Below are 26,320 nucleotides of genomic sequence, written 5' to 3'. Positions count from 1 at the left end.
TGTTGAACTGACCGCAAAAACAGTACTCAACTAATTAGCTTTTTATCTCTCCCCCTCGCCCAACGTCCCACCACCCCACTTTTAAAATCCTCATGGATTTCTATTTTATATCTGTCATGCATGGTTAGTGGTACACAAAGAAAGAAATAATTGGCACAAGTACGATTCAGACTCATCAGTACTACATAAAGCCTTTGTGCTCCCTTTCTTTTCACTGACATCTTCACAGCATTTCCTTTCTCCTGGAAAAAAAATAGTTTTCCACATAAAACTTTCCTTTTTATCTTCCTGTGCCAGCCCTTCTACTGCCAGACTTGCTCAGTACTAACCAAACTTTTTATCTGTGGGATGAGTGGATGTTCTCTCTTTCTCTTTCAAATAACAAATTGATCTGCTCTAACCAATCATTTTGGCCCCTTGGTCTCTGTCTTTCTCTGTTTCTTTTTCTTCCTCTGTCCCCCCCTCCCCTCGTCCTTTCCCTGTTCTTTGCAGATGGACGTGGTTTATACATTCCAGACGGGCCAAACGGCGGTGCCTGGGGCCCTGCGTCGCCAGCCCTCCGTGGTTAGCCAGCACAACGATGCAAAAACTGTTTCTAGCCCCACCCATGTAGGGATTTCCTCTTCCTCCCTGTCCGCCAACTCTGCTGCGGCTGCTGGGCCGCCCGCCCCTGCTTCCTCTTCTACTACAGGCAGTGAGTGCCACATAACACACCGGCAAGCTAGCAGTGCTGTTGCATGATGGCAATGCTGAATGCTTTCATGATCTGCCTGTTATCCTGCGGTAAATCAGTAACCACCCTTTTTTTAGACTGCTTTTCCTATCTCTCTTCCTCATTTTCATTCATTTTTTTAGTCTGTCCTCACAATCTCCCATCTAAAGCTCCTTCTGCTCATTATTTCTGTCTCTTTCTCATTAACTTTGCATTTCTTCCAATACCTGAAAAAGTGCATCGTGCGATTTGAATGCAGACAGCCTTGTTGTTGTCTGCATGTGAGTTACTAGTGCTAGGACATTTATTATTATTTTTTTCAGGATGGCCAAACATATTTAATTATTTAGATTTTCATTAGGAGAAATCATTTAGTTATTTTCCTTTTATTCTGTTTTGTTTTATTTATACCCAGTTTACATTAGCACTGTGTCCTAACTACCCCTTACACAATTAAGGGTAAAACCAATAAAATTATTTTATTAAACCAATTTTTATATACTAATAAAAAATATCTTCCATGTTAAAGTTGCGAATATCAACAATGGCACGCATCAAGATATTTTGATGGATGCTAGTTACAATTTTGATGCGTTTTGCTGTGTAATGCCACAGACAGTGAAATATCAACACATTTGGCCACATTCATTAATTTGGGTTGGATGTGCACACTTTTCTATAATTTATTTTGTGCAGTGCAGCTCTAAATAGGTGTGCTTTATACATCAAATATGCATTGGTCACGATTTTGTCACTTTGCACAGCATTTAGCTGTCAGTGATTATTTGAAGAATTAGTTGAGACATGTCACACCTAGTTGGAATGAAGCGTTAGATCTGAACATATGATCAGTTGAAACCTGAAAACTGGTTTTAGTGCAGGCATCCAATTACTCAATGAGCCTATTCCTATTCTAGAACAGAGTGGGTGACATGCCAAAGCACACTGTGTTCTACTCTGGACAGTCACTTTTTTTTTTGATGACCTTGCAGTGCTTCCCACAGGTTTAAAATATATTTGAGGTGGTAGCCGGGTGAAAATCCTCCTATTACCCATGGCACAAAAATGGTCTACTACATGTGACAAACAACAAATAATTTGTGACTTAACAATATTTTTATTTATTGAAATTAATTTTGATACAGATCATGCTGTGTTTAGTGGGGTATGAAGTACTTTTTATCCACTTACTTTAAAATTTGTCAACTACACCATTAGCATGCATTTGAAATATATATATTTTTTCTGAAAACACTAATTCCGATTAAAATGGGTTGTTTTTGGATATTGATCTAGGTGTTGGAGCAGAATTCTGCCATCTGCTGGTTACAGAAAAATCTGGAGGAAATACAGTTTTAAAGAAAAAAAATTTAATTACCAAATAAATTAAGCAGAGGTCCATAGAGATCCATTCATTTTTCTGCAAGTGCCTGACTGCTCTTAAAAATGCTATGTGGAACAAGCATGATCACACTAACGCACCTGGTGTTTGTCTGCGAGACATCCACTGCTTCTCTGCGGGTCTTTTTATGCGTTTTTTAGATGCGACATGTGAATGGCCTCTAATCGATTGCAGGATTGTTTCATCATCACGAGGAGATTAAAAAAAAAAGGATAAGAGGATAAAAGTAATGAAAAGCAAAAAAGTGTTACAAAAAATACTTGGGCGGCCTGCCCAGGTAAAGTCTATGTGTGGGAAGAATTGCTTGGTGTTTCCATAATTTTGATGCATCTCTACACAACCTTTGATGTTTTTGACCTGCACGGCATGTACACTGTCTGATGAACCGGCCGACAGAAAGACAGATGCAGGCCATTCACGGTCCTTCCTGAAAAAACAAAAACAAAAAATACTTCTGTCACGTTACAACCCTTCCGTTCTGACTCTCTGCCTGTCTCTGGACGAGACCATTGAAGGGGATGCCACATATAGGATTGTTGCAAATAAAAGTGAGCGAGTGAGGACCCTTTAGAAAGGCCGTTAGCAAATGGTGCATGTGATGTAATTAAATCATAGGTTTTTAGACCTATTCAAGATCTTACCTTGGATTAAGCATTCATATACTTTCTTAAATGCATTTTTTGTTTATTATTTAGGTTGTTTTATGTACTAGTTAGGTTGATTGCAATTTAATTCAATTTTAGTTGTTTAATAAACAGCAATTGTATTGGTTTACCTTAAACATTCTATTTAGTTGACAATGCAACATTTTTAAAGGGGTGGTTGATTCCCATTTCACTTATTAATGTTAGTGTGTAATTTTACTGTTTGAATATAAACAATATCTGCAAAGTTATGAAGCTGAAAGTTCATTGCAAATGGAGATATCGTCTTTTAACCCTCTGGAGTCTAAGGGTATTTTTGGGGCCTGGAGAAGTTTTGTCATGCCCTGACATTTGTGCTTTTTTCAGTTTCTTATAAACATCTAAATGGGTAAAGTCTAATCTCACTGTAATCAGCACAAACTGGGCTATAATAATATGTGAAATGCATCCATGTACATGATTGTATTTTTGAGAAAAAAAATGTTATGCGTGGTTAGTGAAAAACTAAAAATGTTAAATCACTTGAATAAGGCCATAAAACACATAAAGAACAATGGTTCCCGGGATTTTTGAGAACTGGAGCTTGTAGCCTAGAATTTTTCTTTCTAAATTATGTGAAAATCATCATGTTTGCTCACTAACAGAAAACAATATATTGATTTAAATTTTCTAAGACACTTTTTGTTGGTAAAAGTCATATGCGAGTAGGCTTCAACTATCATGAATATCATTGTGATTTACACCCGGGAAGACAAAGGCCCGCATAATGAGCCGTTCAGTCATCTGTGCCACTGAGAGGGAAGAGTTACAAGAAAGAATGTGAGAACAAAATAAATCTATATAATTTTATGTTTGTAGTTTATTTAGAATATATTTAATTATCCCACAACATAATTTAATATCCACTTGGGGGAGCAGTTAAACAGTTTATTAGTAAAAATCAAAGCTGACTTTCAAACAAATTTTTTTGCATCATTACTCCAGTCACACAATCCTTCAGAAATCCTTTTAACAATCTTATTTTCTACAAAAAAAAACATTTATTGTTGTTATTATTATCATTATTATTATTATTATTATTAATGTTGAAAAGAGCTGAGAATATTTTTTAGGTTTTTTAGGGGGAATAAATTGAAAGAACAGCATTGTTTTTACAATTGTTACAGTTATCTATTTGTTACATTTATATTATTTACATCAAGCTTTTGAATGGTATAGTATTGTATATTGTTATTGAAACTTCATAATGTTTCACTTGATTACATATTTAGTCAGGAATTATAGTTTGGAAAAAGTCATTGGAAAAAGTCTCTAGTAAAATGTTTACACTGTGAAAACTAGTACAAGTATATAAATAAATAAAAAGAGACTTACTCATGTTTATGATCTCTGCTGAATAAAGTGCTTAATTCTTTTTTTTCTGAGGAAATCCATTTTTCAAATCTTCAACCACATCACATCTTTTCGGGGTGAATTATGTCTTATTCCTCTCATCGCGAAGCAAACAGTAAAATAAAAACTTGAAGAACAGTCTCGCTGCTTTTTCTTCTGTTATGGGCGTATTCAAGCCGCGCGCTTCAGTTTGAATCTGAATAGCGCGTTCAGCGCGGGGGCGTGGTCACATTAGATATAATGAAGGGAGACATGAAAAACAGACATCGCGTTGTTTTCATATGGATTACTTTATCACAGAATATCTGTTCTCGGCGGCAAAGAAAAAAAAAACGGCTCCTGGGACTTGAACAAGTTACTTCCTGGGTTCATGACGTAACAAACCCAGCTAAACCCCACCCTCAGGGAAAAGGCAGCTAAGGGGGCGTGGCCATGCTGCGCTGCTTTATAGAAGAGGAAGAGAAAACTAGAGGTGCATGTAAAAATCTATTCATATATGAATCACAATTTCTGTCTTCTAACGATTCTAATGGATTCAAAATCAATATTCTAAAGCAGCGGTTCTTAATACTGTTTCTTGTGTCTGCACATGCTCAGCATCACTCTCTCTCTCTCTCTCTCTCTCTCTCTCTCTCTCTCTCACACCGTTGTTTACAATACAACCGGAGCACATGCTGCTGAGATGAAGGGTGGGACATTTAGACTCACACTAGAGGCAGTTTAGCCAATCACAACACACTGGGCTAGCCAACCAATAAGAGCCCATCACCTATTTCTGAGGGAGGGGCTTCATAAAAGCAGAAAATGATCAGCGCATTTCTCAGAGAAGGATCAGAGCGGTGTGGAATAAAAGGTAAATAATATGAAAGTAATGTTTATTTTATTAAATTTTTTTTACGAAGCATTAAAGCATGTTAGACTGCACCCCATAAACACAGTCAAGTCTAGAAATAAAACAGCGAACACCCCTTTAATGTATCTATTTCTATTTTTATTCATTTATAAAATATTCATAGTTTATTATATTTCAGATTTATTTCAATTAAAACCATTTTTAATAGTTGTATTGTTAATTGCAACAGTAGCTAATATAATATTTTTTTCTAATGTATTAAAAATCTAAGTAACTCCCAGTTATTATGGCTAGTATTATAACCATACTGTATGTGCAAGCAATACTACTACTATTTAATTACATATTTTGCAATTCTCATATAATCTAATTTGATTCTACCACCTACCAACGTCCTAGCTACTGCATATTGACACTAAAAACCCCTCTGAACACGTCACGGTTCTGTAGAAAACCCAGTTAACATTTTAATGCACTGCTTGGCAGGATATAGCTGAAATGCATCTGTCCATTTTCACATGGTTATTTTAAAAATGATTGAACCTAATTGAACCTTTAATTTCCTACCAGCTCTGTATATTTGGATTGCTCTCATCTATGGTGAAATGAACCCTCTGACCCTTTATCTGCCTTGAGCGTGAACACACACTTTCAGATGCGTAATGCAAAAAAGCACTATTGATGCAACCTAAATAAGGAAAGCAGTAAAAAACAGCCCATGACTCATAGTTCCTTCCAGAATATCAATGAAGAGAGATGGAGACAGAGTATAACGTGTCAGAGCAGAAGACACAAGATGTGATGAGGAGGCTGAAAGCATGAGTGTGAGAATGTGGAAAGACAAAGAGAAGAGTGTGAGTGAGTGTGTGAAAGGAGTTGTGAAAAGAGGGAGAAGCCTGTTGTTAAAACGAGAGAGAGTGAGCTGGAGAAGAGAAGAGGGCGAATTCCATAGGAATTCCATAGGAAAGAGAATCATTATGACCCCTACTCACTATGGGGAACACAAGGAAGGGTATAGGGCTCATGTGCATTTGTTACACCAGAAATAAATGTTACTTTTCTGAGGAATGAATCCTCAAGATTCACATTTAAAGCTGTAATGATGTTGTTGTAAATAAAACCAATTATTATTGCCACCATACAAGTGAGCACTTAGTTTTGTACATGAATATCATTTTAGGTCTAGAGTCATCTTTTTATTCATCCAAATTAGTGATTCAAGACAAGGCTGTGAGAATTTATGAGGAGAGAGTAGAGGCTTCACAAATTACTTCAGCCTGCTGTTCCTGCATTTTTTACAGCCAGATGGAATTTAGTAACATGGTAGACATAGCTGCATGGTTCTAGAATGTAAACTTGAGAAATAAACTGATTGAACAGACCAAGCCATTGCTGATTGGCTGAGCTGGCAGGGCAGAGGGTTCTTCAGACTTGTTTGTTACCAAGGGGGAAATCCAGACACTCGCAAAAAAAGTTACTCCAATTCACATCTGTCTTTATGGTTGTTCTCAAGGTTGAAGGCATAAAAATTGCAATAGAGCAAGATTAGTTTCTGACGTTTTACCACACAGCGCATAGAGTCTCTAAGAGACCCAGAATGCACAGGCTATGCATCTTAATGCTCTGTCTACTTGTATTCATAATAGTTTATATTTTGGGGGGGAATAAACTTCAATTTTACTGTTAAGTTAAAAAAAAAAAAAAAAAAAGTAAATGTTAATTCCCACAAAATTCATATAAAAATAAATGGCATCCTCAACCAAAGGTAATGGTAACTTGACTGCACAGCGCTGAGCAAGGACAATGGCCTGTCAAAACTCATTACCACAAAATTACCTGACAAACTGTTCTGTTGGCATTCCTGCATGTAAAGCAGCATCTCTCAAAAGTTCTCTGGCATCCTCTCTATTGGTCTGCATATTAAGTCTTTAGACATTTTGAAGCACCATACTCATTAGCAAGTGCTTTTATGAAGCATTAAAACCAGGAATCAGAATTACGCTTTTATTATACATGTGTCCATGTGTGTTTGTTTCACTTATTTGACAGCATCTTCTCTGTTCTCTCTCAACCTCCTGACAGTTCTTCTCTTCTCCGTTCCCTCTTGATTTCACCCGTTCACTGGTCTTACCTCTCTCTTTTACAAAAGCAGAACACTTACTGGTAGTGGTGGGTGTTAAAGCAAAAAATTAAACTAAAAAGCACCATAAAGATATAAATATAAAACAACTGACTTGAAGGGATATTCCATCCCAAAATGAAAATTTTGTCATTATTCAATTACTCCCATGTCGTTCAAAAACCCGTAAAAGCTTCACTTGTCTTTGGGACACAATTTAAGATATTTTGGATGAAAACTATCCCATAGACTGTCCCATAGACTGCCAAATAAATAAGTGTTAAGGTCCAGGAAAGTATGAAAAGCATCATCAGAATAGTCTATCTGACATCAGTGATTCAACTGTAACTTCATGAAGTGACGAGAATACTTATGGTACACAAAGAAAACAAAAATAACGACTTAATTCAACAATTCCTCTCCTCTGTGTCTCTCCAAATCTAAGTTCACACCAGACGCGAATGAAGCATTAAGTGCGAGTGATTTACATGTTAAGTCAATGCAAAGATGCGAATAGACACGAATTTGCACGAATCACGCATATTGAAAAATGTTAACTTTGGCGAAAATCCACGCCGCGTTAACCAATCAGGAGCTTGCTCTGGTAGTGACTTGATTTATGAAGTAGCGAGCAGAGGCAGAAATCTGAAACAAGAATGAAGGACAAAATCATCGTTGTTGTATGATACATTTTCATACTTTTATGAAAACATTGGCTCCATTTATCATTCGAAAACCATTACAATCTAAACTTGAACAAAAAACGCAAGTGCCTCCTTTTGTTTTCATTTAAACATATAAATAGCCGCATAAACGTAGTTCAGGGAAATGTGTAGACCTATAGCCTGCATTACAATGAAACGAAATATTATATCAAACAGTATTGCCTATTTTTTATTTAAATTTGAACATATTAATAGATTAATTGAATAAAGACCAAAAATTACCTGTTAGATTTACCCTAAAATGAGTTATATATTACGGACTGGCCGAGTTGAGACTGCTCTACATGAGCACTGAGCTCCCACTGATCACGTGGAGCTGATCGTCTCCGAAATCAGCGAAACACATTTTTAAATAGACGCTGTCTTTATAAATAAACTGCATATTTGTGTTTAAAACCACTACATTCTCGCCAGAATGCGATTTATTCACGCTAGTCACATCTGGTGTGAACGCACAGTCACACATTAACTGCTTCTATTCTTGAACACTTAATGATTATCTAATCAAAATAAAAGAGCAGCGCTGAGTCTAGGCGAACTCCGGTATCACACACACTCCAGACACGTCTCGTTCAACTCGAGCAGTGGTCTAAAACTAAAAACTAAAAAGTGGTCTAAAGTTTATTTATTCATCAAACGGACACAAGTTTACTTCAAAAATGAACAATGAGGCATAGATAAGTTTGAAGTTCAGTGTTCAATGTTAAAACAGAGCAAATGGAAAGAGCGATCTATATTATAGCTCTATAAATGAAGCATGCAGACTTTATTAGAGCCACAGAAAGACAAACGTTTTGATGAAAATGCTTAGTATACAATTATGTACATTTTAACAATGATTCGGGCAAATATAATCTAATTTAATAGAAAATTGTGAATGATTTCAACCACTAGATGCCGTTCTCGCACTGTACAATGAATACAGACGCAACCCAGAAATCTATCGGCATGGATTTTTGCCGATAAACGATTGTTCCAGCAATCAACTATCGGTGCCGATTAATCAGCAAAACCATTACATCTGTCGACCTCTACTTTTAGGTGATTTGAGCTACTTTTGATGCCCCCTTGCTTTGCAACAAGTAATTAATCAATGAAAATCTATTTGAAGTCTCCTTAGCATTGCTTTTATTAAGTCAAACAAAAATCAACTAAAAGCATTCCGAAGTAAACTTCTTATAAACCCAGTTTGACATTTTGGATGAAGTGTAGCGTCCTTTCTGGTGGCACTTGCTGGTTATAAAGAGTTAATCTAGATGTCGTTTAATATTCACTGTAGTAATTTACACTATTGTTTCTTGCCATGGTTTAAGACAAACATTTGTTGGAAATCTTGAGTAAGCAATGGTAACTTCCCTTCTTTCCATCTTGAATATAATGTGATTCGGCACATTTATTTTTTACCATGCGGCAGTGTTTTACACAATACTCTATTTCTGCAGTTGACCATTTCTACCAGTGTAGCGTTCAGACAGCTGTATCGCCCACCCCTACTGGCAGGCTTTCATAAACCCAGAAGCGATGCTGAACATCTGCAATTTTTGGCTCCTAAATAGCTTATTGAACAAACATTGGTTGCATGTCCGTCTAATCTTGCAGTGATTCTGTGATTGCGGTCATTTTGTTTGTACCATTTCGAAGCTTGTGATTGATATGGATGTGTCCCACTTATGCCTGATTTCCTCATTCACTTGCCCCAAATAGAAAATTGCATCACAGTCATGGTTTGTATTCATTTTATCCCCGTTTCTCTATTCAACTGTCTGTGCTGTTGTTTTTGTTGGTTTTTAATTGTTTGTTTTGAGATCTCATAAAGAGCTTGAGTGCTATTATGGAAATGAAATCAACCACCGATTTGTACCCCTCTAGATCCAGTGCATCCCGCTCTGAAGCGGACCCTGTGCCAATACGATCCCACTAATTCCTTCTCTCTCTGTCTCCCAACTCCTCGCTGCAGATTAAGGTGGTGAACGCATTCCGTAGCTCCCTATACGAGGGCCTAGAGAAGCCAGGATCAAGAAGCTCCATCCATAACTTCATGTCCCAACCTGGGTTTGTACCCCTCTCCGAAGAAGAAGCCCACATCTCCACGATAGATGAGGGCTGTGTAGAGATTGATCAGCTCCCCTCCTCTTCCAGAAAAGGAGGTGGCGGTGAACCCCCGGGCCACTCTCTTCACAGCCATGAATTCTCTGTGTGAACATCCCATCGAGCCTCCTGCCCCGAAATCATCTTTTTATTTTTATTTTGTTTGTTCTGTTTTTAAAACCTGTGCACCACTCCTCCGGTGGAGCCCTGCTGATGCACATCTGAGAGACAGCAGCACCTAAAGCGGCCGATGGGGCAACCACAATCCCTTTCTCCTCTCCTCCTTCCTCCCCCCTCCCCACCCCTCTGCCCCTCATGACTTGCACTGTGTCGGCAGCAGCAGCAGTGCTCTGTAAGTACATGCGGCTGTGCTGCAGCCCATGTGACGCATGGCCTAACTTACACACTAGAGGGTGACTCTGCGGCAAACGCCCTCTTTCAGCCTGTCACTGGCATTTTTCTCTCTTCTACAGTTCTCTCATTTTTATATTGTCACATCTCTGGTCTTGTGTAATGCTGTAATCATTTTTGTTATTTGTCCCAGGACTCTCAGTTACATAGTTCTTTTGATTTTTCTCTTTAATTTTTTTTTGATGATACAGCCAATTATAATCATGCACTCAGTTGCTATTTGAATACATTTCTATCTCTTTCTTCTCTCTCTTAATTTGCTCTGTTTTAAGGTGGTTTGATATTATGCTCTAATGGACATTTTAAGTAGTTCAGACACTACATTCATGTTATGTGTGCAGACTTTGTTAATACGATGCTTGTAGGCTCATTTTGAGTGTTCTGTCACTTTATACGTACAGATGTAAGGCTGTTATAGTAAACATTAGCAGAATAAAAGCCTATAATAAACTTATTGTATAGTTGAGTTAAGAATACCTGATTGGCTCTTAAGGGGGCAGGGAGGGTCATCCTACACAGCATCTCATTGAAATCAAACCCAATGGGCATCTCTAGTCTCTTGTTAATGCTCATTTGCCTCAAAATGAATGCTCACCTAATTGACCAAATACTTAATTGAAGGTACAGCACCTCCTCATAGTGTGCATGTATCTGTCTTTAGGTTCATCTGTGTCTGATTGTATGGGAATGGGAATTGTATTACTAACCTTTATGGGATATAACAACTAATGAATAGGATTTTCTTTTTTTCTTGTATCCTCTTTAGAAAAAAAAATGCATTAGAGGTGATTATGTATGTGTGTACTTTCAAATCCAGTCTCTTTCTCACCTCAGCTCGGCAGTTAGGTGTTCTTCTTATATAACATCAGGCTGTGCTCCACATAAGCTCCAAGTTACTCAGACATCACTGGTAGAGCTCCAAAATCCCATCCCTGAACTTAGCCTGTGATAGTAAGGATACTGCACGTAGTAAGCATGCTTTTGCTATAAAAAAAAAATAAAAAAAAGAATACACTTTAATACACATTAGCATGCAGCAAGGGCCTCTGTTGGACCCTGTGAGCTCTGTTGAAACCTGGATGACAAACATAAGTTTTCATAAGAGTGTGGCCTCAACAACATGTGCTTTTTATTAGCCAAAACATACTACTGCCATAGAACGACCTTCCGCTCATACCAATCTAGGTTTGATGGATTCCTCAAATTACACCCTTTTCTACTTGCTCAGAGCCATATTTTATAGATTGTTCTTTTATATCCCATTGTTTTTGCAGTTTATTTTGTATATCCAACCAAATTCAAAAAACACAGAGAGTCACTGCCTAAAGACAAAAGAAAAAAAAAATCTAGATGGACCACTTTAATGTTTACGGAAAGGTTCCACAGCAGTCGGCTGATGCTGCACTTCCCCCTACTGGCAGTTTTTGTTATTTCGCTTAAGTGGAACATGGTATGTTATTGTGGGGAAGCATGCATGAATTTCATATAAAACTTAATGTTTTGTTCCTTTTTTTACAATTATTCTGTATTTTTATATTAAGTACTTTTTAATATTTTGGGAAAATATATAAATATAGGTGTATAGGCCAGAGAGTTTGGTGACATGACAAATTAGCAAAATAAGCAGTTGAGTACATATTGCAGTGTTTGTTTATATATATATATATATATATATATATATATATATATATATATATATATATATATATATATATATATATATATATATATATATATATATATATATATATATATATATGTGTTTACTGTAAAGTCAAGGGGTCTAGTTTAGTTGTCAACAGAAGAGTGAGCATTTAATGGCCTTATCCCGAATAGCGTACTCCAAACCTGCAGCCTCAGATAGATGTGTGTAAAATATTATGATTTGCCACCTAATTAGAATATGTTGGACTACAGTGGGAAATGTTAATTACAGGTTTTGAGGTTTTCGAACTTAACTCCTTTGTTCTTTTAGACTGATAAAGCATAATTTTTTTTCTGTGAGACTTCTGTATCACCCATTAAAGTGGCAAAGTGTCTGCAATGGGAAAAAGAGATTATTACAGTACGTATTCTCTGTGTTGTCATCATTTAACTTTGATTTGTCTTTGTGCAAAACATTTTTGTCATACGCGGCTCTGGATATAAATGAAAAATACATACTGTTTAATACATGAAAGTACAAATGTATTTGACTTGATGTGGAAGGAGTCGAAACGGTTTCCAGTTAGAGCTTTATATAAATTCTGCCAAAGTGTTGCTTTGTACAGATTATGTCTTTGTTCTTGTTCATTTGGAATAACTTAGAACTGGACTTCATCCATATTTGGATATTTCTTTCCCATGAGGATCTAAAATATGCCCCACTCACTTAAATATTTTTTCATTACTTGATCAGAATGGATGCAGAAAAAAGGGGGAGACGATCAAAGCCATTATTTTATTTTCCTTTCTGGTTCCCTTTAATAGCTCTTTAGAACAATTTCTGTTATTGCACATGTTTATCTCTCTTTTCGCATTGTGTAAACTGAGAATCGCTTCAAGGTGTCGTGCAATAACTTTTGAATTTTAACGCATTACTACTCTACTGAAGTTGTCTGACAATTCTTGTTTGCTTGGTAAGGGACAGGAGGAAATGATACACCACAGCTGTAAATAAAAGATTGTTTTAAAACTGGAATATAACATTAAGTTATAACCACTTATTTTGCATATATTTAGTCCATTTACATCTGATGTTGAGTGAAATGAAAATTGTATTTGGCTGCGGGGAAAGCAGTCAATAGAACATCTGATTTCTGTAATTCATATGAAACACCTTAATATATACTGGTGTTATTTTTGTATAAACATAATATCATCGATGTGGCATGCATTACTTATAAACAAATTGGTGGTTCAAAGCAATATGTACAACCTGGTGCGATTGGTATTTTTAGTGTCCTGTGTAGCTTAAACCATGCTGTACTTGGGGGGGGGGGGGGGAAACTGCATTGGAAAAAAATGTAATTGTTCAATATATGTGTTCAATGTTCTGCATGATTACATATGGAATGAGGCGTCCCCAAATGTTTACTTGTTTCCAGAATGAATGTGACACACAAACACGCGCACGCATGCACACTTACACATCAGTAGACTCTAGGGAAACACACACTGACTCGATGCTGTTTCAGAGAAGAACGTTCTGTACCGAGGAGATGAAAGCATCTCGTTTCTTATCTAGACATCACGAGAGAGCACTACTCCATTAAATTTCCTAATTATTAGGGCGTAGGAATTGGGGAATGACTGCCGGAGTATGGGCTTGAACAATCTCTGGTCTTTTTACCAGTTACGCTTCGCTCTGGCTTTGTTTCGTTACTTTTATAGCCATAAGCAGTGGCTGTCGATTGAACTGCTTAATTGCAGAGTGGTACGAGCTTTGATGTTCCATCACCTTATTGTGTGGGTTACCGACTCCATCCAGACAGCTCCCTCTCATCCATGCATGATCCATCAAAGATGAAAGACGCTAGTGTGGTAAAGCTGAAGAACTTGCGTTTTCAAGGTAGGCAACAGTCGTACTTAGTTCCCATCTCACTTTCCTGAAACGCACTGATTCCCTTTACTCTCTTAATTCATACTCTTTTCCTCTGTTTGAGGGCTTAAAGAGAGAGAGAGAGGGCATTGTTTAATAAACTCATACAAGTTAGGTTTAGTTATTTCCATTAGCCAATGAATGTGTAGTCTTCAATCCAAAAACATTATTATTTTTTTTTAATAATGCATTTGAAATGCACTCTTAAAATTAGGTTATTGGCATCTATGGTTCCATAACATCCATGGAATCTTTCCGTTCCACAAAAGGTTCTTCATACTAAGAGGCCGTTCACATAGAATGTGTCCATTCCACCGCACTAAATCCCATTGTTTTCGTGTGTAAATGTGCTAGATGGTGTTATAAAAATGCATTGCTCAAGTTAAAGTAAGGGCCGGGTTCAACCTTTCATTTTCACCGTTCCACTGGCCTCTACAGAAGAAAATTGTTCTTTTGAGAACTCTTCACTGAAAGGTTCTTCAGGGAACCCAAAATGTTTTTTCTATGGTAATCACTATGACCCCCCTCCCCCCCATTACCATGATCATGTTATTAATGACTTAAGCTATTCAAATTAGGTTTCTCTGTTACTTTTACTGAACAAGATCTATTTGAAGGACAAGGGCTTTGCTTGGTGAGGGATAAAATGTTGGGAAAAATCTGTTTACAGTCACTTTACAGAGATGTAGTGTTTTGTAATTATTTTTTACATCTCTAGGATCACAGAAGTGCCAATGGACCACATGGACAACCTGCACCACTGTGTCTGATTGATTTAGTCTTGAGTAGTCGATTAAAAATGAGAAAACTGTCTTTGATCATGGGTTTTGGGAAAGTGTGGAGGCCTTAATTGTTTCCAACATGAAAGTGAATATGTTTTGCATTTATTTTGCATAATTGAATTGAAAATGTCAACTGGTGAATCTAAAAAGCCCAATGTCATGTATGTGTTTACAGTCTCTTTAAGATGCTAGAGAATATGTGCTCATCTAATGTGATGTAGTTTTAAGGGCTATAAGGTGACAGTATAGGGATACACTGTTACCGAATCTGTGTCTAATTAGGAGAAGTTGACTCAAAATGTTCTTGTTGGAAAGTAGAGTACACTTAGATGGTTTGTTTTCCATTATCAAAGTGTGAGTTGAGCTCATTTTGATCCATGCTAAATTCATGTAAAGTCGACCCAGGTGTGTCAATCTTATTGGAGGCATCACCATAAGCAGCTGAATTGCCATTTCATTTATTGTCAATGCACATTTGGAGTAAATAGTTGAATGTGTGTTTTGGATATAGACAACAAAGTGTCTACGCATGTGTGTGGTAGAGGAGTCTTGATTCTTGATCTGACAGTCACAAACGGTGTCTTCAGTCAGTGTGTGTTTTAATTGGCGAAAAAAGATCCAGATTTTTTTGAGCCCTTTCATTTAGCTTTTGTGAGAATCATTATCATGCTGAAATGTCAGTCCTGCTTGCTTCGAACTATGCAACAGATTCATTGGATTGAAATATGATGAATTATTTATCCTCTTAGCTGTCATAACAATGCTCTCTCTCTCTCTTCCTCTCTCTGTTTCTCTCTCTGTGCGCTTGCTTTCTTTTGTCGAAGTGAACTCAGTCATGCCCATATTTCATTATTTATACTAACGCCAAGTGTATTATCTATGTAATGTATGTGTGTAATGTGCACACATTCAAGTTTTCTTTATTTTTTGTAATATATGATCATGTGGAATGCCTTGTTCTTTATGTCCTGTCGTTAAAATCTAACAGAACAAAAATGAAAAAAAAAGGATAATCAAGCAATTGAAGTCAAAGTTATTACATAAACTATATATACATACATACAAATCTCTATATATAAATAAAGCCATTAGAAATTTGAAATACAATGAGGCTCATGTCTTGGTTTCTTGTGATTTTCTTTTGTTTTTCTTTAGATAACATTAAGTTTGTTAAAGGAAGAAAGCTAAGCAAAGGTGCCATGATGTGATATATATAGAGAGAGAGAGTGTTTTGTCTGACTTCCTCACAATGCGCACAGGAAAACTATTTTAGGCCTATGTATAGCTTATATGTATGATGTAGTAGTAGCATTTATAATAATAATAATAATAATAAAGGGAATGACCATCTTAAAAACAATGTGCATTTACTTTTAAAATATTGACTGATTTATTTCCCAAATTCCACTGACCGCTTTAAAATATGAGACACCAATATTTCAGGAGTTTACGATGCAGTAGGACTCATAATTATTCAATAACTTTATTTCCAGTTTGGCTTTATGTATAAGCTTTATTTTATTTTTTTTAACTGAGATCCTAACCTTCCCAACACTGCTTAATACATATATAATTCATCAGAAAATGCATTTAAAAAAAAAAACAAAAAAAACAAAGATGACCAATAGAGTTTGTATTCACAGGTGCATCTAAAAAAAAATTAATATCAGTGAAAAGGTCTTTGTTGTTGTTTTTGTTGTTTTAATTCTGATGGTTACGACTGACAGCTTAGGCAAATGAAAAATTCTGTATCTCAAGAAATTGGAATATTCCATTTTGAGTTTGATTAGTTTGAACAATTGAGTATAAATACAGGGTACCTCTTGGGCTAGTTTAGAACATGCAACCACAATTATGGGAAAGGCTGGCTGACTTAACAGTTGTCCACAAGACAATCATCAACACCCTCCACAAGGAGGGTAAGCCACGGCAGGTCATTACTTGAAAGTGCTGGCTGTTCACAGAGTGCTGTATCAAAATATATTCATATAAAGTTGACTGAAAGGAAAAAGTGTGGTAGGAAAAGGTGCACAAGCCACAGTGATGACCACAGCCTTGGGAAGATGTCAGGAAACAACCATGATATTACTGTGATTGATTGGCCGGCCAACATGTCTGACCTGAACCTCACAGAGAATCTATGGGGTATTGTGAAGAGGAAGATAAGTAACATCTGACAAACAATACAGAGGAGCTAAAGGCCACTATCAAAGCAACCTGGGCTTCAATAATGCCGCAGCAGTGCTACAGGTTGATCGCCTCCATGCCACGCTGCATTGAAGCAGTAATTTGTGCAAAAGGAGCCCCATCCAAGTATTAAGTGCATAATTAAACCTGCTTTGGAGATCTTGAACATTTCTGTTTAGTTAATCTTTTTTTTTTTTTCTTTGAGAAAATATTCTAATTTTGAGATACTGAATTTAAATTTCTGTGAACTGGTCATAAGTCATAACCATCAGAATTAAAACAAAAAAACTCCTGAAATATTTCAGTTTGACTGCAATGAATTTAGAATATAAGAAAGTGTGCTTTTTTAATTAAATTTAAAAAATAAAGCACTTTTCCATGTGTATTTCTGAGGATGATCAATGGGAATTGCAGTAAAGGTCATTATAGCGCCCCCGTTAGGACAAAAAGAGAACTGCGTAAATTCTGGCAACCCCGATGACGACATATACCACGTCAACTTCAACTGACTGCAACTGTTCAAAAAACCCACACATCTCTCCCTTTCTTTACGCAAATTTCGATTCGTTAAAAGCTGGAAGCCATGTAATCGTTCACAGATAACACGGTGAGTGTGAATGCACTACCAGCACGATCACGCTATCTAGTTCTAGTTTAAACAATAACGCCTCTTGTGCTTCTAAATGTAGCACGCTGATAGCTCGCGCAAGTTAGCCTAGCATCCTCGTTTCAACCTCGGAGAATTTAAATTAATCCTGCCAGCTATCCCAGTTTACCTTATTATCCAAATTTAAGAACTAGGACAATGGTAAGTAAAATCATTTGTCTCCAACGTGTCCTGTGCGCGTGAAATTGAATAGATTTTTTTTTTGTAGTTAGCCGACGGCTACATTATGACGGCCTCGGGAAAATAACGATACACTTGCTTTATTTGTCTTTTTTTCTTCCCTTTTATCATATTTAGCACTCGAGTGTATTGTGTATATGTATATTATTAACATGCACTTAATTTCTATGGAGCTCGATCTGAACGACATCTGTGATGTACAGAAATGCTGTCTAGGTAGACCGCTCACTAGGTTTTGAAAGACAGCCCTTTGTTGGTATAACTTTAAATAAAACAAATATGTTTCCTCACAGTACTTAAGTCAATCATGACCTCATTGTCATCATCATCATCTCAGTTAACGGGGTCAAGCTCTTCATGCAGGACTCTTCCAGGGGAAGGGGCCCAGGTGAGCAATAGATATGCATTTTTGCTATATATTAACTCTCATTCTTACGGTTTCATGTAGTTCATTTACTCCAGTGTAAAGCCTGATGTATGAAACGTTAAAAAGAAAAATCTTTATTTGTTGTTGTTTTAAGAAATGGAACTGTTTGTTGGACAGACAATATATATTTCTAAAAAGTAGATCCACGTGTTTTGTGTCTTATTTGATATGTCAGGCCTAGGTAGTAAGAGGAGCTCTTAACTCATTAAAAAAAAACACCAACAACAAAACTGTTTTATTCAGAGGCCCAAACTCTCAGGGGAAATTCTGATGGAAATCAATGAGACTTTAATACATTTAAATTGCATATGATTATCCATTGTCTCCATCTTTAGAATAATATGAATTAAGATGCTATTTGAAGTATTTTAATTGTGGGGACAAGCATATAATGCAATATAATGTTTATTGAATGATGAACAAATAAACATTCCTTCACAAGCCTGTTATATCAGATTTGGCATTTACATTTTAACATGATTTTTCAAATAAATATGTATGGATAATTCAGACAGGAAATAGTTGCTGCAGTCAGTAAATGTTTATTTTAAAATATTGCTACCAAATTACTGTTACTTTATATACTTTCAAGATCATGAGCAAGATATCATAGCCTGGTTTTTGATTGCGCAGGTCCACCCCAGAGCTCCTCTGCTGCAGATCCTGAGAGTAGCAGGTGCTCAGGAGGAGGTGTTTACCCTGAAGGAGGTGAGGAGGGTTTATGAGATGACCTCTGCTTATTGACACATGCTTTGGGTAAGATTTTGAACAGCTTGATATGGTACATTTAATAATGGCGGTCTTTTTAATTAGGTCATGCACTACCTGGGGCAGTACATCATGATGAAGGAGCTGTATGACAAACAGAGACAGCACATTGTCCACTGTCAAGATGACCCACTTGGAGAGCTACTGGAAGTGGGGAGCTTTTCTGTTAAGAACCCCAGGTGAGCTCGCAACTACCAGAAAGGAGATTTAAAAGATGTCTCATATGTGTCTGGTTTTTCAGTTGTTGACAATATCTAGACAGCTAGTTGTTTGGCTGATGACCAATATAAATTACACGCACTCAAACGCACACACGTTTACTTGTGAGAATGTACATTATCAACTGCGAAGTTATTAGTGTTTTTCCAAATTGACACAAGGGGGCGCTAACATTCATTTACTCACTCTTATGTTGACCCAAACCTGTTTGACTACTACTGCGAAACATGAAAGAATGTTTGGACAAATATCCATACAGTGGAAGTCAGGTGTAGAAGAGAGAAAGTCATGCAAGTTTAGAACAACATGAGAGTGAGTAAATGGTGACTGAGTGGTCTTGTTTTGGATGAATTAACCCTTTAACAGCTAACTCTGAATACCTTGAGATAATTAACAAATATCAGGTATTTACAAGTCTTTCTTTTCTGCCTTTCATAGCCCTGTGTATGAGATGTTGAAGAAGAATTTGTTTATTTTGAATAATTCGGGTAAGTCCATTCTTCTTGTTGTTGAATTTGATCTCCCAAAGATGCATATTTTGAATGATCTTGATTGACTTGTCATGCTTGTCATTTAGCCCTTTACTCTCTTGCATTCTTTCATTTTGATTAGCCCCACCTTTCATTTTAAGGTGTGTTTGTGTGTCTGAATGTGATGTGATGTGTGTGTGCTAAAGTGGGTATGTAAAAACTTTTTTTTTTTTTTTTATCTATTATCAGGTTAGTGCACTCTGCAATCTTCATACAGAATCTTGAATTCACATTAAATACTTGACTAGGTTAAATAAAAGATTAAATAATAAAACTAATATTAATATTTATTAGAAACACCATTTTCCACCACAGATTCAGGCATTACATTTGGGCCGAGTGTGCTTGAGGTGTGCTTGGTGAATAAAAGGCAGGTTTTTTTCTTTTGTTTGTTTTGTTACTATGTCTTATTTGAAATACAGATGCAGCAAAGAATCTTTCAGTCGGCAAGGATTCTAATGAGTCTCCAAGTGAAGATCCTGGTCAGGTAAAACTAAAGCATGGTGCAGAGGAGAAACAGTGTCCACTACTCCTCTTCATGGCAAACAATTGATCAGAAAATCAGATAAATCCTGATCATGATAAATCTAATTTGATTAATTCCGTTGCTTATTTCTTTGTAAATGAAAGGCTGACAAAAGTGCTTTGTGCAGGGCTTTTTTTAGTACAAAATCAATTGTAATTTTTTTATTTGTTAAAATATGATTTAGGTCTTTATATTGGTGCTTTTTAAGCATGCAATACATGCAACCTTTTACATTTGTCAGCTTTTTCTGTTTTTTATTTTAATGTGTGCTCTAATCAGTGTTACTTTAATGCCCATAATTGTCTTCTCAAGCTTTCACATCTTTTCTTTACATTGTAGTTGCTCAGACGTTTGCTACAATGCAGTTTTTGTGTGTAGAATTGCATCATGATCAGTAGCCTGTTTGCCATGAAGGGGAGGGCAGCAGCTGTCTCCGCCAGCCGTATCTGTACAGAGTGGCACCGTCTCTGTACTTCCCCACGGCCGGCTTGGTCTGGTGGTCCTTCCGGAGAAGCCACCAGCATGGGCCTGGCTGCTGGGGGACAGAGTACCTGTCTCTGTTTGTCGCTCAGAGTTTCCTTCTCTGCGTCGTTGGTTCTTTCGGAAGGACTGCAGCTTCCTTCTCAGTTCACAGGCCCTTTTCTCCCCTTTCCCCTCTGTCATACACCCATCCACATTTAACACCATTGGCATGACGGTTTACGGTTGTGAGTTGGCGGAATGAAGTTAGGTGGAGTTGGGAAAAGCAGTCTTGGAGGAGGTGCTTGGTACCGTCATGCATTTGTGCTCATTTGTGCTAAACTTTAAAGGGGTCATATGATTCGATTTCTTGTTTTCCTTTTCTTTAATGTTTTATGTAGCTGTTTGTGCGTGTATACGATCTGCAGAGTAACAAAGCTCAAAGTCTCCCACAAAAGTATTTATTCTATCTAAAAGAGAATCCAGATCCAAACCAGGCTAAAACGGCTCATTCAAACACGCCCCCACATGTCCATGCATGATGTGGAGATATTTGTGTAATGCCGCCCAAATGTGCGCGCAAAGAAAGAAGGCGTGGTTTTAGCCGCGCAGTAGTGTTGATGCAGCCATGTCAGGGAGACGCTGTGTGTTTCTGTGCAAAAGTAAACGCACTTTGGCCTTACAGAAGTAAAGGTAAATTCCGACTTTGCTTCTGAAACCGTGTCTGTAAGTATGTTTTGTTATTAGTTCAAGTTTTTTTTTACTATTGACTGTTCAAATGCAGAGTTTTGCGCAGCGTAGAGTAACACGTCGTGTGTGTGAGGAGAACAGGGTCACATCACAGCAGTGAACAGCCTGTCAGAAATCATATCACCACAGCTGTCTTAACCGTGGCTTGTGTACTGCATCATCATGGTGTCTGTCACGGTACTCTGTTGCCCTTTCGGGCTTGAACTGAAGGTGAAACTAACAACATTATAACTAACGTCTTGATATTTACTTTGAAAGCTGAAGCTTGCTATTATGTTAATGGCGTTACATTTCTGACACGTGCTTGCAATCACAATTCACTGGGTCAGCTTGCCAATCAGAGCAGACTGCACTTGTCGGAAGGAGGGGCTTTGTTGAAAAAAATTGCTTAGAGAGGCGGGCCATAGAGGACCTACAGTAATGTACAGTATTTGAAAAATAATGTGTTTTTTGAATATTAAAGCATGTCAACATATTCTGTTACACAAAATAATTATTTTTAAAATCACATCATATGACCCCTTTAAATAGAAATTCTTTGAGTAATTAATGATAATAATATGAACTTTAAAAGGTGTTATTTTGGATTGGCATTTTTTTTTTTACTGGTAATTACACATACTAGTGTTATTGGTGAGATGTAATTTAAATACAAGGTGTCTGTCTACTAGTTTGTTGCTAATTTATTTGCACTTACAGCTGCAGCGGTGTCTAATATCTCCATCATTTGCGACCCATTCTAAGCAACCTTTTTAGAAATGTCCTATTTTTTCCCCCTCCCACAACTTGTGAGAACTTGGCCTTTAGTTGCCACACCCACGGGCACCTGCTGTGAAGGAACTGCTGTTCTACCGTGTGTCATGTCATTACTGTATGCTGATTCGTTTTTTTCCCTTACCCTGTAGGTTTCCAGTGGGTTGATCAGCTCTGGACAGGCTCTCATTGCTGGTAGTTCCAGCACTGGTGCAACGCAGAGCTGCTCGCAACGCAGGCCACGCGATCCTGATGAAGGTCAGCATTAGCCACCGAACACACTTTAGACAATGTAATCAATATAATCATTATCCAGCAGTTTTTTCATTGTAATATGTAGTGTAAAATCAGATATTGATTTTACAGACTCCTCAGATGGCTTGCCTAGGTCTGCTTGCAAACGGCCAAAACTGGACGTTACTCTAGAAGAGTGGGACCTTTCTGGGTTGCCCTGGTGGTTTCTTGGTAACCTGCGAAGTAATTACACTCGCCGGAGCAACGGTTCAACGGATATTCACACCAATCAAGTAAGAGGGCACGATAACCAGAACATAATTAATATGGTTATTTTCATGAAGAAAAATAAGAAGAAAAAATAAAACTCTGGCTTATTGGAGTTTAGTCATTGTAGTGAGACTGTCACACAACTAGATTGAGGGAACAGCTCTCTCCCGGACAGGACGAGGACACGGCCATTGTTTCTGACACCACAGATGATCTTTGGTTCCTGAATGAGGCAGAGAGCGAGCAAGTTAGTGTGGAGATGAAGGAGGCAGTGCTGGAGCAGGGTAGTGATGCGGAGTCCCCACATGAAGAAGAGGAGACTGGGAAAGATGGTAAAGATGTCAGGAAGGTAATGTTTTTTCTTTATTGACTGTTTCGTTTTAACATTATCGAGTCATCATAACCAGCTAAATGCAATTAATTTTCACTTTCAGATGCAAGATCAGGATGATGACTCTCAGTGTTTAAGTGATGACACTGATACGGAGATCTCCACACAGGTATACTTTTAAGACAAATAGTACTTTTGCTGTTCTTTATTAGTGATCAGCCAGCTATTTTTAAATGGCCAATGTCGATACTGACCTACCTACTTAAGGGAATAGTTCACCCAAAAATTTTAATTCTTTCATTATTCACCCTCATGTCATTCCAAAACTGTAAGACCTTCATTCATCTTTGGAACACAAATTAATATATTTTTGATGAATTCCGAGAGCTCTCTGACAGCAAGGATAATACCACAATCAACGTCCAGAAACGTAGCAAGGACATCATTAAAATAATCCATTGACATCAGTGGTTAAACCATAATTTTACGAAGCTACGAGAATACTTTTTCTGTGCAAAGAAAACAAAAATAACGACTTTATTCAACAATGTCAGTGATGTTCAGTGATTATTTTAACGATGCCCTTGCTACATTTCTGGACTTCCAAACTTTTGAACAGTTTTGTATAATGAATTTAAGATTTAAATAACTCTGTATATCTTTACATTTACCATCTTTACATTTATTATGTTTATGTTCCAAAATAGTTACACATAGATGGAAGGCATATCTTATTCAAATGTCCTCTTCTTTTGGCAGGATGCGTGGCAGTGTTCAGAGTGCCGCAAATTTAACACCCCTCTTCAAAGGTACTGTATGCGCTGTTGGGCTCTGCGGAAAGACTGGTACAAGGATTGTCCTCGTCTTGTGCACTCAATCTCCGTGCCAGACATCCCTGCCTGCAGTTCACGTCCCGAGAGGGATGAAGACGAGGATGATGATGGAATCGACATGCCTGACTGCGTTAGGACTGTGTCTGACCCCGTCGTCCTCCCCTCACACCACGTCACGAGAAACATCCCCACATCATCCACCTCATCGTCTAAAGGAAAGGGTCCTTCCCGGGTTCACCAGCACCACTCACAGGAGAGCTCAGAGGGAGACAGCCAGGACACGCTGGACATGGAGACAGAATGCCAACCAGAGGCCATACTGGAACCCTGCAAGCTGTGCCGAGTGCGGCCGCGGAACGGCAACATCATCCACGGCCGCACCGCTCACTTGATCACCTGTTTCCCCTGTGCCCGCAGGCTGCACAAATTTCATGCTCCTTGCCCAGGCTGTGGCCAGGTTATACAGAAGGTCATTAAAACCTTCATAGCATGACCGAAACATCACAAAGGCACGCATGTATTATAAAGGCACACTCACATACTAGTTTTAATAAATGTTCCCTTATATGGAAGGAGGCAGGGTGACTGACAAACCATTTCTGGGCTAAAATGAATGCACGGTGTATCAGTGTAATAGTGCAGTGTATCTATGTTGATGATTTATGTTGTATAGTACAAATCAAGTATATATAATGTACAGAATGTAATTTAAAGAAACTGACCTCGTATTGTTGGTTCGCCGTTGTTTTGTTAGCTTAACAAAACGTGATCTTTTTGCATCTGCTTAGCATCTGTAAGGTGAAAGAGAGGGTTGCCTGCCTTGATATCAAAAATATTAATAGACCCTTAAGAAATGCATGGCTTCAGTATTTGTGCCTGCATGAACCATTCAAATCTTAGTTTTTACTACTTTAAACAGACCAGACAGTGTGCTATTAGTGCTTTCAATGTACTTGACTTAACTCTTGTTATTTTTATTTTTTTTTTAAGAATAGAATATTTTTTTTTTTTCATTTTTCCCTCTTGCAGATTTCGGGCACTTAAAGACTAAAGCTCTAGGAATCATTCCTGCGTGATATTTAGTATGCATGGTAAAGAGTTTTCCTTTAGACAGTTGCTTTAAGATGATTATATGGGAATATTTATTTATTTATAAACTTAGTTTTGGTTGATGAGATCAAATGGGATGACCAGTCACATGTCATTCCTGTGCTATAGTGTGAGATCCAATTGTATTACAAATGTAAAGTATTAAACTTTTCATATATGGGAGCTACAATAGAAAAGATTAGTTAATTACTTTCTTTGGTTGCTGAACATGTTCAGTTCTTTCCTTCCACATTGTTGTTTTTCTATACCTGAACAGATTTCATGTATGATTTGAGGACAGTTGTGCTCTGTCTGTTCAGGATTTTGCCTCTCATCCACACATGTTCGGTTTTATGAAGGTTAAGGAACTGCTAGGTTAAGTGGCATTTATTGAAAGGTATTTTAAAAACAAAGTCTACCATACTGCCATATTCTTTTATTTCAAAATGGTCATCTGTATTTTTGGCTGTGTTAAGTAAAAATCACCAAAGTTGTATGGGATTTTAGGGTTTTTGTCCTCTGCTTTTCTTAGCACTGTGTTGTTTGCCATAACAAAGTGGATCCGGTCTCTGTTGTGTATTAAGCAAAGCAATTGTAGACTCTTTGAAAAGAAAATCTATTGTCCTCAGCCATTAGATGTGGAAAGAGCTTTCACACACAGTAAACAAAAAGGACTATCTTTGCTTTTTTTTCTAATAAATGATGTTATTTAACTTTTTGAGGATGTCAATCTAAATTTATCTTGAATTTTTTTTTTGTGTGTGTGTGTGGTACAAACACTGCTGTTTCACTGCCATTATATGCCTCCTAGAACAAATTCATCCTAAGCCAGTGCAATTATAAAATGAAGTCTATTTGGTGGTTTTGTTTGTTTGCTTTTTTTTTTTTTTTAATCCAAACATGGTTTCTGCTCAGATTAATCTGAACAGTTTTTTTTATTTTTTACTGTAAAATAAGTAATGTAATCAATGGGAATAAATGCTGTTTTTTTTTTTTTCAGTTTTACTTGCAGCTTCATTGCAGTATTTTCACCGTTTATTTCAGAACCTAACTCAATGACTTTTGCACCAGTTGTTACTTGTTACGCGTTACCAAAGAAACAAGGTACGTTTATTTTTTCTTTCTACCACAAGGAGGCAGTAACAGCCTTTTCCGTTTCGCAACGAATCATTTGAAATCTCTGCTTTGCTGCCTTTGACTTTGCTCTTTGAATCTTTTGAAAAGCCCTCCTTTATTTAAATCGTTTATTCTCATCATATAAAGGCCAGTTTGTTCATAATGCATATTAAATCCATTGTTCATGTGCTTAATGTGTGTCTGATAATGTGAAGTATACATGAAATTCAGCTTGTTTCTGTCCATCAGGCTTGTCCAATGGAAGACGCAGTG

At 37.3% G+C, this 26,320-nt stretch overlaps 2 protein-coding genes across 7 annotated transcripts in view; both read left to right on the top strand.

Moving 5' to 3' along the window:
* The window catches only part of LOC132126291 (plasma membrane calcium-transporting ATPase 2-like), a 91,200-nt gene extending 80,400 nt beyond the window's left edge, over window positions 1-10,800 (top strand). For 2 of the 4 annotated variants that reach the window (XM_059537471.1, XM_059537469.1), the window contains 2 exons: window positions 493-694; window positions 9,805-9,944. In XM_059537471.1, the coding sequence (XP_059393454.1) occupies window positions 493-694; window positions 9,805-9,809 (207 nt within the window). In that variant the 3' untranslated portion in view covers window positions 9,810-9,944. Of the gene's footprint in view, window positions 1-492; window positions 695-9,804 lie in introns of all 4 variants that reach the window. The other 2 variants (XM_059537470.1, XM_059537468.1) reach the window with 1 other exon arrangement.
* A 6,550-nt stretch (window positions 10,801-17,350) lies between these two features.
* Window positions 17,351-24,568, top strand: LOC132126792 (protein Mdm4). 3 transcript variants are annotated; one of them, XM_059538299.1, is made up of 11 exons: window positions 17,351-17,502; window positions 18,036-18,130; window positions 18,803-18,877; window positions 18,983-19,116; window positions 19,595-19,644; window positions 20,109-20,173; window positions 22,327-22,432; window positions 22,541-22,701; window positions 22,854-23,027; window positions 23,113-23,178; window positions 23,769-24,568. In XM_059538299.1, exons 2-11 carry the CDS (start codon window positions 18,050-18,052, stop codon window positions 24,333-24,335), a joined length of 1,479 nt encoding a protein of 492 aa, XP_059394282.1. In that variant the 5' UTR covers window positions 17,351-17,502; window positions 18,036-18,049; the 3' UTR covers window positions 24,336-24,568. The 3 variants fall into 3 exon arrangements, with proteins under 3 accessions (XP_059394282.1, XP_059394280.1, XP_059394281.1); XM_059538297.1 differs by having other exon boundaries at window positions 22,839-23,027; XM_059538298.1 differs by lacking the exon at window positions 17,351-17,502 and adding an exon at window positions 17,556-17,703 and having other exon boundaries at window positions 22,839-23,027.
* Window positions 24,569-26,320: the final 1,752 nt, after the last annotated feature.

The sequence above is a fragment of the Carassius carassius genome, chromosome 44 (genome assembly GCF_963082965.1).
Source record: "Carassius carassius chromosome 44, fCarCar2.1, whole genome shotgun sequence".
NCBI classification, from domain to species: domain Eukaryota; kingdom Metazoa; phylum Chordata; class Actinopteri; order Cypriniformes; family Cyprinidae; genus Carassius; species Carassius carassius.
The sequence above is the reverse complement of the archived record's forward strand: the minus strand, read 5'-3'. Positions and strand labels throughout refer to the sequence as shown.

Bases quoted from the DNA above. Each gene is read 5' to 3' on its own strand.
- LOC132126792 (XM_059538297.1), top strand. From the start codon at position 18,050: ATGACCTCATTGTCATCATCATCATCTCAGTTAACGGGGTCAAGCTCT. The intron at 18,878-18,982 runs GTGAGGAGGGTT...CTTTTTAATTAG, and splicing joins AGGTGTTTACCCTGAAGGAG to GTCATGCACTACCTGGGGCA. The intron at 22,433-22,540 runs GTCAGCATTAGC...TTGATTTTACAG, and splicing joins GCCACGCGATCCTGATGAAG to ACTCCTCAGATGGCTTGCCT.